The 15,014-nt window shown below is 45.1% G+C and overlaps 1 protein-coding gene across 5 annotated transcripts in view; it reads left to right on the forward strand.

Annotated features, from left to right (window-relative positions):
- The window catches only part of ANKRD29 (ankyrin repeat domain 29), a 47,854-nt gene that overhangs the window by 13,578 nt on the left and 19,262 nt on the right, over positions 1 to 15,014 (forward strand). For 3 of the 5 annotated variants that reach the window (XM_024984285.2, NM_001102104.1, XM_059880842.1), the window contains 5 exon segments: positions 285 to 395; positions 3,345 to 3,443; positions 5,877 to 5,975; positions 9,067 to 9,165; positions 12,389 to 12,487. In XM_024984285.2, coding sequence (XP_024840053.1) covers positions 285 to 395; positions 3,345 to 3,443; positions 5,877 to 5,975; positions 9,067 to 9,165; positions 12,389 to 12,487 — 507 coding nt within the window. 5 annotated transcript variants of the gene reach the window in all.

Raw genomic sequence — 15,014 nt, forward strand, 5'->3', positions numbered from 1 at the left:
AACAAAGACATAGAGGCAGGAAAGCGAGGACATTGGTGGGAAATGGAGTATATTAATAGTGCTGTGTAATCAACAACCCTGCTCTCTGCCACAGCCCCAGGGCTCGGGTTACCCGCATCCCATAGCCAAGTATACAACAATGACCCGCTGCGGGAGGAGCACTCTTTCCAATGATCAGACACATCTGGAAACTCTCCATTTTGAATGGCAGCACCTGTTTACGTAGCAGTGGTCATGTTAATGAAGGTCAATTTTAAAGATTCTGTTTCATTTTGCTTCTGCAGAAGGAAACCCCGCTTGCCAATGCGGCATTCTGGGCGGCGAGGAGAGGCAACCTGACTCTGCTCCGCCTGCTACTGAACAGCGGCCGCGTGGACGTGGACTGTAGGGACAGTGTACGGACCAGTCCATTCAGTACCCGCATGCTAGGAGCTGGCTGTCCCCCGCTGGCATGAGAGCGCCTGCTGAACACCCTGCCCTTCACAGCGCTTGTCCCCTTTTTCATGCGCTGTCCCCTTTATCTTGTGTTTGCTTGCCTCATGCTTTTCAAAAAGTCCAAAGCACCATTGCTACTGTTCAGTCGCTCAGTCATGTCCAACTCTTTGCGACCCCATGGACTGCAGCACGCCGGGCCTCCCTGTCCTTCGCTATCTCTCCTGGAGTGTGCTCAGACTTATGCAGAGTACCATGGGAAACATATCGAGGAAACCATTATCTGCATCAGACAGGAGGGGTCACAGTAGGGGAAGAAGCAGGTCAGTGGGAAATCAGAATTGGCCCAGTCCAAGAAGAAAAGGTGTGGGGGGTGATTCAGAGTAGAAGGAGGCTGCCATGGATCAAGGAGTTGGACTTTTTCTGCTGAGAGATGGAAGCCCCCCACCCAACTTCATTTCCCTCTGCCTTTGCAAACGTCAATTCACTCATCAGTGATGGCGGGGAACTAAAACAGGTCCTCCCACCCCCTGGCAGCATCACTTGCAGAGTCCTTCCCTCCAGAGGGAAGTGATCTCTGTTCTCAGCAGGACTTCACAGCTCTGGGGACTGAGAGGACCTCAGATGAGGAGAGAGAGGAGATATTTTATTTTAGGGATTAAATAGAAATGTTTTCACAGGAGCCTTCTTGTTTTCCTGAAAACAGGGTGTGCCATTTCCAGCTTTTATTACACAAATTTGGTAGGTGATATCAGCCACCAGCCCGAGTGAGGTATCAAAGTTTGCTCCCCTTTGCCCCCCGGGGCATTGGTGCAGGACAGCTCAGGGTGCATCTCCGGACCCACGTGTAACTTCCTCCCCACTTGCTCTGTGTCCCAGAGTCAGAGGTCTCTGGCTTGCCCTCAGGCTCTCGCTTTCCTCCGACCGCCAGTAGGGTTTGGCCAATAGGAGCTTTGGCGGGAATCAGAGGCTGGGAGGACAGGGATGTTGGGGAGTCTAGCCCCCCTGTCCTGTCTGGCAGTAACGCCCTCACCCTGTCTGTCCAGGGAGCCACCACCTGCCTCTCATGCTTTGGGGCCTGGGCTGGTATCGAAGCTCCATTGTCCCTCCCTCTCAGTTCTGTTCTTTGTGGTTTCCTTACAGTCAGAGCATAGCTTTATAAATAGTCCCTTTATTATGCTTTCTTCCAGTTATCCCAGTTTGAATGTACCATCTGTTCTTTGCCAGGACCCAAACTGATATGGGGTCTTGGGCATCTGTGAACTGGTTATCTGGTCTTACTGGGGGCTTGCTGGGCAGCAGTGCCATACTGGACAGATCTGGAGTGGGAACACCCCAGTTCATTGTGGTCTCACCCACTGACCATGTTGATGACCAGTTACTCCTTTTTCTTAAAGTCACCCCTTTCCAGACACCCCTGACTTCCAGCTTTGTGTCCGTTCCTACATCCACAGATCCCACTTCTTCATTCTCTTTTTCCTTTGTCCCAACCTCTGACTTTTTCTCAGTTGACCATGTTAGAGAAGTGAAATGCAATCCATAAGGAAGCATTTGGGGTAATTTGTTTTATTCATCTTCCCTTACTTTAATATAGATGAAGCCTGACATTTAAAATTTTCTTTGTGAAATGTCCAAGTGCTCTGTGCTTCCTCTAGCCTTTGATTTATTTGTATTTTGAGACCAACGTGCCCGTGATAGAAAATTTTTCTTTTTTTTAAATTAATTGTAATTGGAGTATGGTTGGTTTACAATGTTGTGTTTCTGCTGTACAGCAAAATGAGTCAGCTACACGTATACATGTATTCCCCTCTTTTTCTGGCTTTCCTTCCCTTTTAGGTCACCACAGAGCATTGAGTAGAGTTCCTTGTGCTATACAGTGGGTTCCCATTAGTTATTCAAGTCCTTGAATCATTTTTAAAATTATTTATTTATTTTATTTATTCACTTTTGGCTGTGCTAGGTTTTCATTGCTGTGCGGGCTTTTGTCTAGTTGCGGAGAGCAGGGGTCACTCTCTGGTTGCTGTGTGCAGGCTTCTCCTTGTAGCGGCTTCTCTGGTCGGACCACAGGCTGTAGGACACAAGGGCTTCAGTAGCTGCAGCACGTGGGCCCAGTTTTGCGGCTCTGGGGCTCTAGAGCACAGTCTCAGTAGCTGTGGCAAACGGGCTTAGTTGCTCTGTGGCATGTGGGGTCCTCCCAGATCAGGGATCCAATCTGTGTCTCCTGCTTTGGCAGGCAGATTCTTACCTCTGGACCACCAGGGAATCCCCAGGTCCTTGAATCTAAAGGTAGCGAAGACCGTGGCAATCATCTCATCCAATTCCTCATTTTAAAGATGAAGTAAATGAGCCCCGAAAATCGTGAGCCGTGTGCCCCTCAATGTGCTGGTGGCCCCCGGGGCTCCTGACTCTCACTTCTGTGGTCTCTCATTGCATCTTTACCTGAATCAGTTTGAAGACAAAGAATTTTAAACTCAGAAAACTGACTGCTGCTGCTGCTGCTGCCAAGTTGCTTCCATCGTGTCCGACTCTGTGCGACCCCATAAACCCCACCTTTTTGCATTAATAATGGTGTTTTGGCTCAGGAATCATTTCATAGGAGTCATAAAATCAGGCCATTCCATTGCTGCTGCCTCAAAACACGGTAGCCATGGATCACTTGGACTGTGTTTCTGACGGTAATGGAAGTAAGTGAAAGTTTAAATTGAAAACTCCAGCCTCAGCATTTTGTCATTTTGCTTTCTCCTGCATCGTCTGCATTATAAGATTATTCATGAGGCAGTTTTCTTTACTGTGGGAGCTGTTGAGCTCAGCTCAGCCAAGTCCTGGGAGGAGCTGACCTTGGCAGCCTCTTCTCCAGGTGCCTCTCTGATGTCATGGTGGCCTAACTGCTCACGTGTCTCTCCTCCCCCCAGCACGGCACCACGCTCCTCATGGTCGCCTCCTACGCTGGCCATATAGACTGTGTGAAGGAGCTTGTCCTGCAGGGAGCGGACATCAATCTCCAGAGAGAGGTAGGTCAGGTTGGCACGTGAATAATAGTAATGCTGGTGACAGAGCTGTGAAGTTTGCACAGTAGTGAATTGCTAAGAAGGACTCAATGGACATGAATTCAAGCAAACTCTGGGGCATAGTGGAGGACAGAGAAGCCTGGTGTGCTGCGGTCCATGGGATCGAAAAGGGTTGAATACGACTTAGTTATTGAACAACAAGGACTAGAGTACAGCCATCCCAACAAATCTGGGGGGATTGGTTCCATGACACCCCCCATCCTGCGGATACCAGAAGCCACTGATGCTCAAGTCTTTTATATAAAGTAGCATAATATTTGCATATAACTACACACATCTTCCCAAATACTTCTAATATCTCTAGATTACTTACAATACCTATGTTTGGTTGCTTCAGTCATGTCCAACTCTTTGCAACCCTATGGACTGTAGCCCACGAGGCTCCTCTGTCCCTGGGATTCTCCAAGCAAGAATACTAGAGTGGGTTGCCATGCCCTCCTCCAAGGGATCTTCCCGACCCAGAGACTGAACTCATGTCTCCTGCTCTCCTGCATTGCGGATGGATTCATTACCCACTGAGCCACCTGGGAAGCCCACTTATGTAAATAGTTGCTGGTGCATGGGAAAAAAGTTAGAACTTTCTGGAATTTTTTCAGTTTTTTTTCTGTGGTTCATTGAATCCACGAATGCAGAACTTACCGATACTGAAGGATGACTCTAATCGTTGCTTTTTTCCTATGTGACATTAAGCTCAGGTTGCAGACCATGTTGTGTCTAAAGAAGGCCCAGGAAGGACTATTGGTTGTACTTTAACTGAACAAAACTTCTCAGGCCCTTGTTGCATCTGACATAACCAAACCTCCTTAAACATTCATATGGTTCACCCTGAGCCTAAGTCAGTTCTTCTTTCTTCCCTTGGGATGAGATGTTATAGAATGTATAGGATTTTCATAGAGATCTTTATATTTTTAGAAGGATTGGGTCACCCACCTGTTATTAGGGAGGCTCACTGGCTAACCTACCTCAGCCATCTTCACCAAACCATGTCTACAGAGGGCTTCTCTGACCAGCCATGTGTCAAATAGGTTTTCCCCAAAAAATACCACATGGTGAATATCAGACTGAAATGGGAGCCTGTTTGTACACTCATTCAAGGGAGTCCCAACCATCCAGAGGATCCAGTCTTGGTCCGATGCAGAGGAGCAGTGGAAGGCTGGGCATTCAGGCCTGGGGAGGCTGCATGAATTTCCAGACCAGTCCAGGGCCTGATGAGTTCACCTTTGTGGAGTCACATCCAGGGTCACACCTAGAGTGAACGTGACCTCAGTCCACAGTGACTCAGACCTCAGTGGGCGGGCATCCATGGGCAAGCTCCAAATGAGACAGGAGTGCTTGGTTCTCCTTGAGCCACTCTTATTGGAGGTCCTGCCCTGTAGTTCTTTCAAAGAGGATGGTCCCTAGAATGCCCTGAGCCAGGCCAGTCTGGAAAAATAGCCAACGAGAGGCCCTGACCTCACCCTGCATGTTTTGAAAGCTGGAAGAGAATGCCTGGCAGTGCTGTGGAACTGACGCTTGGAGCAGACTTCTTCTTTGGTTCACATGTAATCCGTTCTGCAGTATCAGAATATTTGTCTCCTAAAGAAGTACTGCCATTGTTTTCTTTATTTGTCTATCCAGACACACAGAGTTTGCACACTTTGGTAGTCTCTAATATTCATGTCTATTAAGAGGACGAGGGGGCTTCCCTGGTGGCTCAGTGGTAAAAAATCTGCTTGCCGATGCAGGAGATACAGGTTTAATCCCTGTTCTGGGAAGATCTCACATAGCTCGGAACAACTAAGCCTGTGCCCCACAACTATTGAGCCTGTGCTTTAGAGCCCAGGAGCTGCAGCTACTGAATCCCACATGCCCAGAGCCCATGCGCTACGAGAGAGGCCACTGCAGTGAGAAGCCCTGCATCGCAGCTAGTGAGTGACCCCTGCTCGCTGAAAATAGAGAAAAGCCTGCACAGCAAGGAAACCCCAGCACAGCCAAAAATAAATAAAAGTATTTAAATAAAAAATGAGGAGGAGGAGGAAATTCCCTGATGGTCCAATGGTTGGGACTCCACGCTTCTACTGCAAGGAGCGTGAGTTCAATCCCTGGTCAGGGAACTAAGATCCTGCATGCCATGCAGTGCAGGCAAAAACAACAAAAAAAGAATTTTCCCATTCTAGCCCAGTTTTCTCATCCAGACCTTGTTACATCTTAAGGTTTCTGGAACCCAGCATTCTCCACACTGGTCACTTAACCTGAGCAAGGAATAGTCTGTTCAAATGTAATCCCTTCAGGCTAGAGGTTTGTATGTAAGGATTTTGTTTTGTTTTGCTGCAATCATGTCAATCAAATGAAATGTAACCAAATATCTTTTAAAACCAGCCCCTCTCTTTCTCTCAGTCAGGTACAACCGCCCTTTTCTTTGCTGCCCAACAAGGACATAATAACGTCGTGAGATTTCTCTTTGAATTTGGAGCATCCACTGAATTTAGGACCAAAGTAAGAGACTTTTCTTGATTTTATACCCTATTGAAGAATTTCAGCAGTTATAAGTATTGATTTCTCTTCATTTATAGTATGAATGTTTGCTATTCTGTTTACAAGATTCACAAGCCTAAGAAGTTGGGTTTCACAGGGTTAAGTTGTAATGATTCAGGAATAGTCCTAGGAACTCAATTCAAAACATGACATTTTTACCCTGGGCTAAAAATTGGAGAATTTGGCAAGGGGGTGGCTTACATTCTTTCTTGTATTGGTAACTTTCTACTCTGGGACACTAAATTTTGTTATCACAATGGATACAGTACTAGGTGCTTCATGACTTTTCCTGTTCTCTTTTGCTTTTTTCTGCCCCAGGGTTAATCCCAGTGCTGCGATAGGAATTATTGGAAATATTAAGCCAATCCTAGTGAATCTTGAGAGATTTCTAAGGAGGCTTTGGCAGGAAGTTTACTTTCTGAGATGTCGCCACTGAAATATATAACATATGATTGCAGTTCATATGGTTGGGTGAGGAATTATGGTTCTTTCTCAAATAAGTCATTGATTCTTCACATTTGACATGTGAATAAGAAAACCGAGGCTGCAGAAAGATCAGTTTGTCTTCACAATATGATTTTTCATGATAATATTTTATAGCAGAAGAATTTGAACTGTCACATTTTTATAATTGAAAACTTCTGTCTAGCCCAGTCATAAAAAATTCTTGAAAATTTGCCCTAGTTGGAAACTTTTAGGTTTTCTTAATTCATTATATGTGATATGTTGATATCAAGGGAGTTTCCAGTGGGGTTTTTTTCCTGGTAAAACACTATGAAGTAGATCTGAATTTCAGAAAGGGTTTCTGTCTTTTCTAAAACCAGCTGTCAGATTTTGTACATGCCCCTAGGCATGCTGAGTATAATGCACAGTAATCCAAAACACATGTGTTCATACTCTTCATGTTAATTATCATTTAATTTTTAATTATAAAAGTGACACAACTAAAAATAAAATGTGGAAGTTCTACAAATCTCAGGCTCAACTCTGAACTAAGTCAAATGATTGTGTGTGACCAGATGCCTCATTCTTCCTGGGTAACAAGTTAGGGCTGGTCTTTGTACATGAGCCAGACTGTGCTACCTTGGAAATCCATGGAACACAGGCCCAGGGCGAGCAACTCCACGTTATTTCCATTAGAACAGCTGCAGGTGGCCAAGAGCTTTCTCTGGGAAGAAGACAGTGTTGGGAAGCTTTGGGTTTTAATACAGTTCTGTCATCCAAAATTGACTTTGTGTCAACAACTGTTCTCATTGTAATTAAACTTGGCGTGCGTGCTAAGTCGTTTCAGTTGAGTCTGACTCTTTGCAACCCCATGGGTTAAAATTAACCAATTTCTTGATGCCCAGCCACCCCACGCCCCAACCATCTCCACTGACCTCAGCCTTCCAATCTCTCTCCTTCATTGCCTACCCTTCAAAATGCCCCTCTTTCCCATCACATAGCCCATCCCTCGCTGAAGCCTTACTCAGTCGCGTGCATCCTCCAGCATCTTGTAGCTATAGCAGTGTTTCTCCAAGGGAGCCCTGCCCCCCTGGCACCTGCACCTCACAGTCACCTCTCATGACTGGTCAAAAGCCTATATCTGGGCCTCACTCCAGATCTACTGAATCTGAGGGTGTGGCTCCAAGGGTAGGCATTTTGAATAAACACTCTATGCCCAAATTTAGGACCCACACTGTCTTATGTTTATGATTTGTATTTCAAAACCAGATTCCACATTCTTGCATTATTATAATTAGCTCAAATGTCCAAATACCCATTCATAGAGCCAAACAAACAACACAGCAATCCTAGACGGAGAAAGAAAAAACCTCAGCCCAGCACCTGAGAAAAACCATTAAGGGCTTCAGTTGACCACAGACTCTGAGTCAGTAGTGTGGTGTGGTTAGAGTCAAAGCAAATTCTAATTTAGGCGCAGAGATAAAAGCAAGAGTTGATGGAACCAAGGAATGTCCCGTCAGACCACGTCTACTTTGCAGTGCTCTGTTGAGTCCTGGCATCCGCATTTTAAGAGGTTTGGACAGATTGGCACATGTTCAAAGGAAAATGCAAAGTAGGAGCGTGCGAAGCATATGGAATATGCTGTAGTTATCCCTGTTCTAAATGCATGGATATCTCGTCCAAGAAGGCAGGGGCCCAGAGAGCAACTCCCTAAATACACCTTATTCTCAGAGGCCTATAACTGGGCAGACCCACAGGAGGAAGCTCGTTACCATTCTGGTAATTCCAAGACACAACTGGTTGGTACAGTCTTTCTGTTCTTTGTTTCCTTTATTGAGAGACAAAGAGATGATTTGCATTTGACATGAGAAATTTCTAAATTAATTATAATAACTTAGTCAAATATCTGTAATGTATCTCAAGCAAGTCACCCGAGTATACAACATTGTGATGTCCTTAAGACAAACTCTAGGGATTTCCCTGGTGGACCAGTGGCTAAGACTCCACACTCCCAATGCAGGGAATCCAGGTTCAATTCCTGGTCAGGGAACTAGATCCCACATGCTGGAACTAAAGGAGTTCTGCTGCTGCTGCTGCTAAGTCGCTTCAGTCGTGTCCAACTCTGTGCAACCCCATAGATGGCAGCCCACCAGGCTCCCCCGTCCCTGGGATTCTCCAGGCAAGAACACTGGAGTGGGTTGCCATTTCCTTGTCCAATGCATGAAAGTGAAAAGTGAAAGTGAAGTCGCTTAGTTGTGTCCGACTCTTCGAAACCCCATGGACTGCAGCCTACCAGGCTCCTCCGTCCATGGGATTTTCCAGGCAAGAGTCCTGGAGTGGGGTGCCATTGCCTTCTCCAAGAAGAGTTCTAGGGCCACACTAAAAAGATATTGCATGTCGTAACTAAGACCCAGAGCAGTCAAAACAAAACAAAAGATGAACTCTATCATGATTATAAAGAAAAAAGTAAGAGATCAAAGAGGAAAAGTCAGTTTGTTATTATGTATGGGAAATGCCTTTCCAAAATTCTCAGCACTCGAAGAGCATCTGCCTGGTAAAGTTTGTGCCCGCCCTGTTTCTAATGCGTTCATTCTTTTCGTGACCGCAGGATGGAGGCACCGCCCTGCTGGCCGCCAGTCAGTACGGGCACATGCAGGTGGTGGAGACCTTGCTGAAGCACGGAGCCAACATCCACGACCAGCTCTATGTGAGTGTGATTCAAGGGGACTTCCGGGGGACACTTGCTCTTTGCCTCAGCACACATAGCATCACAGTCTAAATTCTGATGCCGGAGGTGGCATCTGAGCCGTCAAGGAAATAGGAGAGTTAACTGGATGAGCCTTTTCTGTGTAGAAATCACATCATCTTTATTTATCTTTGCTCTTTTAAGTCTTTCACACATATGAAGTATTTCACATACCTACACAATTAAGATCTTCAAAAATCATGTGATACGTATTTATTTATAACAAGCCCAGTGTATGGACTTGTTGAAAACCAAAATAAACTCTCCTGTTGTAGAGTTCTGTGGGAGGAAGAACACACAAAAAAAGGAAAAATCAAGTTGTTTGGAAGAGAAGTGAGGCTGGATGGAGGAAGATCTCTGAAATATGTGCATGCCATTGACCTTGAAAGGCATCCCCTGCCAGCGTGGGTCTGTTTGCAGCTAATTGGCAATTAGCACATTACCCAAGTACTCTTAATGGTTGCTATAATTCTGTAGAATTTACGGCAACTGTTATTCTGGTTTTGGAGTAAGAAGTAAAATATGGGGAGATGAAGTGACTGGGCAGTCTCATGGTGAGGAGTGCAAGAATCTCTGCTTCCATTTATCTAGGAGCTGTTTTTGAGGCTATTATACCACCAGACATGAACCTTGGGCCCAGGAGCGCTAGACTTTCATAGACTTGTAATGAGATGTGTGGGTGTGAACTTTTCCATTTGAACATCCTTTCCAGAGTCTACATGGAACCTCTGACAGATCACAGGCCTCTTTGAAGTGTAGAGGAACTAGCCTTAGCCTTGGCACTTCAAAACCTGCTCCCACTCTTTGAGCCGATAGCATTCCTGGTACCATGACTGAGCTACTTGACTGTGGTCTTAAGGAGTGATTGTCAACTCTGGCTGTACAGGAGAACCACCCAGGGAGTATTAAAAAATTTCACTCCCTGGGTCCACCCAGGCTTCCCCAGTGGCTCACTGGTAAAGAATTTACCTGCAGTGCAGGAGACGAAGTAGATGCGGGTTTGATCCCTGGGTTGAGAAGATTCTCTGGAGGAGGGCATGGCAGCCCATTCCAGTATTTTTGCCTGGAGAATCCCATGGAGGAGCTTGGCGGGCTGCAGTTCATAGGGTTGCAAAGAGTCGGACATGACTGAAGCGACCTAGTACATAGCACAGCATAGAATTTGTACTATTGGATAACATTCTTCCATAAGGCTCATTGCAGCGGCACTTAACTTTAGAAATGTAGGGTTTCTAAACTCTTCTGTGATAGGGTAACCTAAATATTCCATGCTCCAGAACTTCCATTATACGTTTAGACTTTTACCCTTACCTGAATAGTCCAAAATAAATGTTTCCATTAACAACAGTTGAAATACGGGGCCAGGGAGGAGGCATCAATGATTCCTGAAAGCTTCTAGGAACAGAACTGTGTAATGCATGGTAAAAAAAAAAAAAAAAAAGGTAAATCCAATGAATGCAGAGAAGATCCGTTTTGGAAAATTTGTAGGAGTTAGCACTTCTATGTCACGGAAGCCTTTCTGTGGCAACACAGTAAGGAACAGCTGAAAATTGTATCCCCGTATCAAACATCTGCTTTAAAATCTGTCCAGGCTGATTAATTTCCTAATGATTGCCTTGGGGGGGTCTGACTGCTCTGCTGACACCCAGTGGAAAGCCGGCACCCTCTACCTAGTTGGACTTGCAGGGAAGGTGCTATGAGCGTGTGGTTAGTGTTCCTGCAGGAGGGGTGGTTATTAGCTGGGAGAACTAGTTTTCCACTGCACATCTGAAAGTAACGAGGCTCTCCCTGTCCTGTGGGTGCTGTCTGCATGGAGAGGGCACCTGGCAGGAGGCATACTCTGGATGGACCGGTGTACTTGCTGAAATTAACCAATGGTGTGTCTTTAAGAAAAAAAACACCCAGAAGATGCAGACACCCAGTTAAAAAGAGAACTAAAGAATTTGGTAACAAGCAGTTACTTTGGGTTTTCCTGCAGGACTGCTTAGTTGGGTGTATAGGTATTGTTGGTGTCTGCCGGCCTGGCAGGGAGAAAGTTCATGGACATTCTTACTAGGGTGGGTATTCTGAAAGCATCTTGTGTTTTAAAGCATAGAGAAACTGAAAGTCTGGAGAACATGGATAAGGCAATACAAAAGAGAAAGCAATAGGGAATATCTAATTAAAAGGATGGGGCTTCCCTGGTGGTGCAGTGGTAAAGAATCAGCCTGCCAATGCAGAAGACGAGGGTTTGATTCCTGGGAAAATCCCCCCGGAGAAGGAAATGGCAACCCACTTCAGTATTCTTGCCATGATAATCCCATGGACAGAGGAGCCTGGTCGGGTACAGTCCATGGCGTCGCAAAGAATCGGACACAACTGAGTGACTGAACAGCAACAAACAAAAATTAAAAGGATACTGTTCATACCCAATTCGTAAAGGCACACAAAATAGATTTGGGGGATTTGGTTGTTTTTTTGTTTGTTTTTTAGTTAACATGCGTTTGTGTGTGTGTGGTTTTTTTTAGAGTTTTAATGTTCTAAAAAAATTTAGATTTTTAATGTTCTGATGTGCTTTCTAGAGCACAGGCTCAATAGTTGTGGCGCACGGGCTTAGCTGCCCCGAGGTACGTGGGATCTTCCCAAATCAGGAATCAAACCTGTGTCTCCTGTGTTGGCCGGGGAATTCTTTACCACTGAGCCACCAGGGAAACCCTTTGTTTTTGTTTTTTAAATGAACAACTTAGCTCTTAGTGACAAAAGGGTTGCAGTGGAAAATTGTATTAAGTGTGTATTTTTTTTATCCTAAATAAAAGAGAGTGGACTCTGAGATCACGCAACAAAAGCAGAAGGCAGCTAATGAGAAAGCTGTGTGGACAGAGAAAAATGATGACTCTTTGGAAAACCAGAGTTTCGCAACTAGATGTATCATAAGCTCTATGACCAAGATTTTACAGTGTGAACAGTCATTGCATATGTTGTAACTCATCCTTATACAGCGGTCTGTTTTAAACTTTACCTTTCAGCCTGACTTAGTGTGATGTTTTAGAACTAGTCTTCAAAGAATAAAATACCATGCATATTAAAAAGAGGGAAGGGAGGGATGGAAGTGGAAACTTGTATTAAACATATGTATCAGTATTATAAGATCGAATTTCTTTTAAAATAAATAATTTCTTAACACTTTACATTTGCTAACTTTCAGGATGGAGCCACTGCACTCTTCCTAGCAGCCCAAGGGGGTTACTTGGATGTGATTCGATTATTGTTATCTTCAGGCGCAAAGGTCAACCAGCCGAGGCAGGTAATGTTTTCGCGTGCGCATGCGTGTGGGGCGGTGGGCAGGGTGGGCTTGCAGTCCTGCAGCAGCACCTGCCTAAGATAACCAGTCAGATCCGGGTCTCTAAAGCCTTTTTGCCTCTGGATGAAAGTTCATCCTTGATCAAGCTTTCTCCTGTTCTTTGCTTTGGGCTCACCAGGCTGACATCAACATTCAATATGTTTGGTGTCTGAGGTCAAGTACATACTCTGCCACCTCCTGATCAAATAAATGTCGGTGCACTGAGGTCAGGAGAGTAGGCTAGACTGGGACACAGGTAAATCGAGGCGGGCCAGGCAGCCTTGCCCTTGCCAGGCCCCTCTGCTGATATGCTGCCTTATCTCTTCCCCACCCCTTCTTGTGCTAAGCCAAAGGTGTTCTTAGTGGGCTCTATAGTTTCGTCTCTCGGATTACAGCACTGTTGAGACTTCATTTACCAAAAGCCAAGATGTCATCTGGAGAATCAATTAACTGATACTTAAAGAAAGGGCCACAAGGTAACTAACCAGGGCTTCCCTGGTGGCTCAGTGGTAAAGAATCTGCCTGTAGTGCAGGAGCCACAGGAGACACAGGTTCGATCCCTAGGTGGGGAAGATCCCCTGGAGGAGGGCATGGCAACCCACTCCAGTATTCTCACTTGGAGAATCCCCACATACAGAGGAGCCTGGTGGGCTACAGTCCATAGGGTCGCAGGGTCAGACATGACTGAAGTGACTTAGCACACGGGCATGCACAAGGTCACATTTATAAACGGTTAAGAACCATCCAAACGTAAGGCTTTATAATTAGCCTCTCTTCTGTCGGAACTATTTCTTCACTAATTCATTTGTTTTTAATGAAACATTTCAGATTAAGGTAACCTTACGTTTAAAGGTAGTTTTCTAGGGAAAAGGGCAAGCTGATGACTTGCCAGGAAATTACACATAGGCAGATTTCCACCGTGATGTGGCCCTGATATGGGAAGGCATGTTTGCTCCTCAGTGAGTAGCCTTGGGGACCTTGGGGCTTCTCTGGTGGTTCAGTGGTAAAGAAACTGCCTGCCAAGCAGGAGACATGGGTTCGATCCCTAGATGGGGAAGATTCCCTGGAGAAAGAAATGGCAACCCACTTTAATATTCTTGCCTAGAGAATCCCATGGACAGAGGAGCCTGGTAAGTTACAGTCCATGGAGTCACAGAGAGTCAGACACAACTTAGTGACTAAACACCACCAACAACAAATGTAAAATGAGTTGTGTGATGATATGAAAACCAGGAAGTTAAAGAGTAACCCAGCAGTGCCATGGTAACCACAACACACCGCTGCTGTTTTTCATTCCTCAGAAATGAGGATAACCTGGGCGAAGTGTGTGACCCAGCCTGGGAACGGGAGGACCCCGCCCTTGGGTCAAGGGTCAAGTGACATGCCTTCCCAACGACTACACCTAATGCAGCTGTTGGAATTGTGAGCATCCGGCTCTGAAAAGATTGTTATTTAGGGAGAGGTGTTTTATAAAATAAGAATCACCATGGCGGTGGGTGGCCTGTGGGAAGCGAGGAAAATTGTTCTTTCTATAGAGTGCACTAACCCCCTTGTACCCTCAAACCATAATCTTTTTACTGCCTTCCCACAGGCTTATAGTTAAAGGTTATCTACCCAGGTCAGACTAGTCCAGATTCTGTCTTCTCTGAAAGAGTAAACTCTACATATTTAATTCCATTTCAAGAAACAAGAAGTGTCAGAAATACAGAAAAAGTAATATCAACCTCAGCTGACTTTGATGAAAGTTATAAAGAGGTTAGGGCTTCCCGGGTGGCTCAGATGGTAAAGAATCCACCTGCAGTGCAGGAGAAGCAGGTTCAGTCCCTGGGTCGGGGAGATCCCTTGGAAAAGGGAATGACAACTCTAGTATTCTTGCCTGGGAAATACCATGGACAGAGGAGCCTGGCAGGCTGCAGTCCCTGGGGCTGCAAAGAGTTGGACATTACTGAGGGACTAACACTTTCACTTCACTTTCATGAAGAAGTTAAAAAAAATCTAATTGAAAGTTTCCATTAAAATGGCCTGCACATGGTAGACATTTACACAGGGAGGACATTTGGAAGCCAATATTTTATTCTGAAATCTCAGCTGACGCATTGAATCATTGTCTGAATATTCTTGAGTTTACAAAATAAGGACAAGGTATTTGCCTAGTTCAATTTCTTAAAATTTTTGGGTAAATCTGAGTTCTAATTTTTGTTTCACCATCCCATGGAGTCCTGACATTGTATGATACATTATGCCAGGATGTGAATGGAGCTGTGCTGAAATTATTTAGCTAATATTTGGTCTGAGCTGCAGGGTATCCAAATGGTAGTAGGCAAGACTTTTCCTTGTAATTCTATCACTGAAGAACTAACTGAACATCCTTTTAGTACTCTTATAACTCTTGTAAGAAGGAGTCATTAATCATAAAGCAAGTCATAGGCAGGTTCGGGAAAGACTAAATTCTTTTCTTCTGTCTTTTTTTTTTTTTTTAATTTTTTTATCC

The sequence above is a fragment of the Bos taurus genome, chromosome 24 (assembly GCF_002263795.3).
Source record: "Bos taurus isolate L1 Dominette 01449 registration number 42190680 breed Hereford chromosome 24, ARS-UCD2.0, whole genome shotgun sequence".
Lineage (NCBI taxonomy): Eukaryota > Metazoa > Chordata > Mammalia > Artiodactyla > Bovidae > Bos > Bos taurus.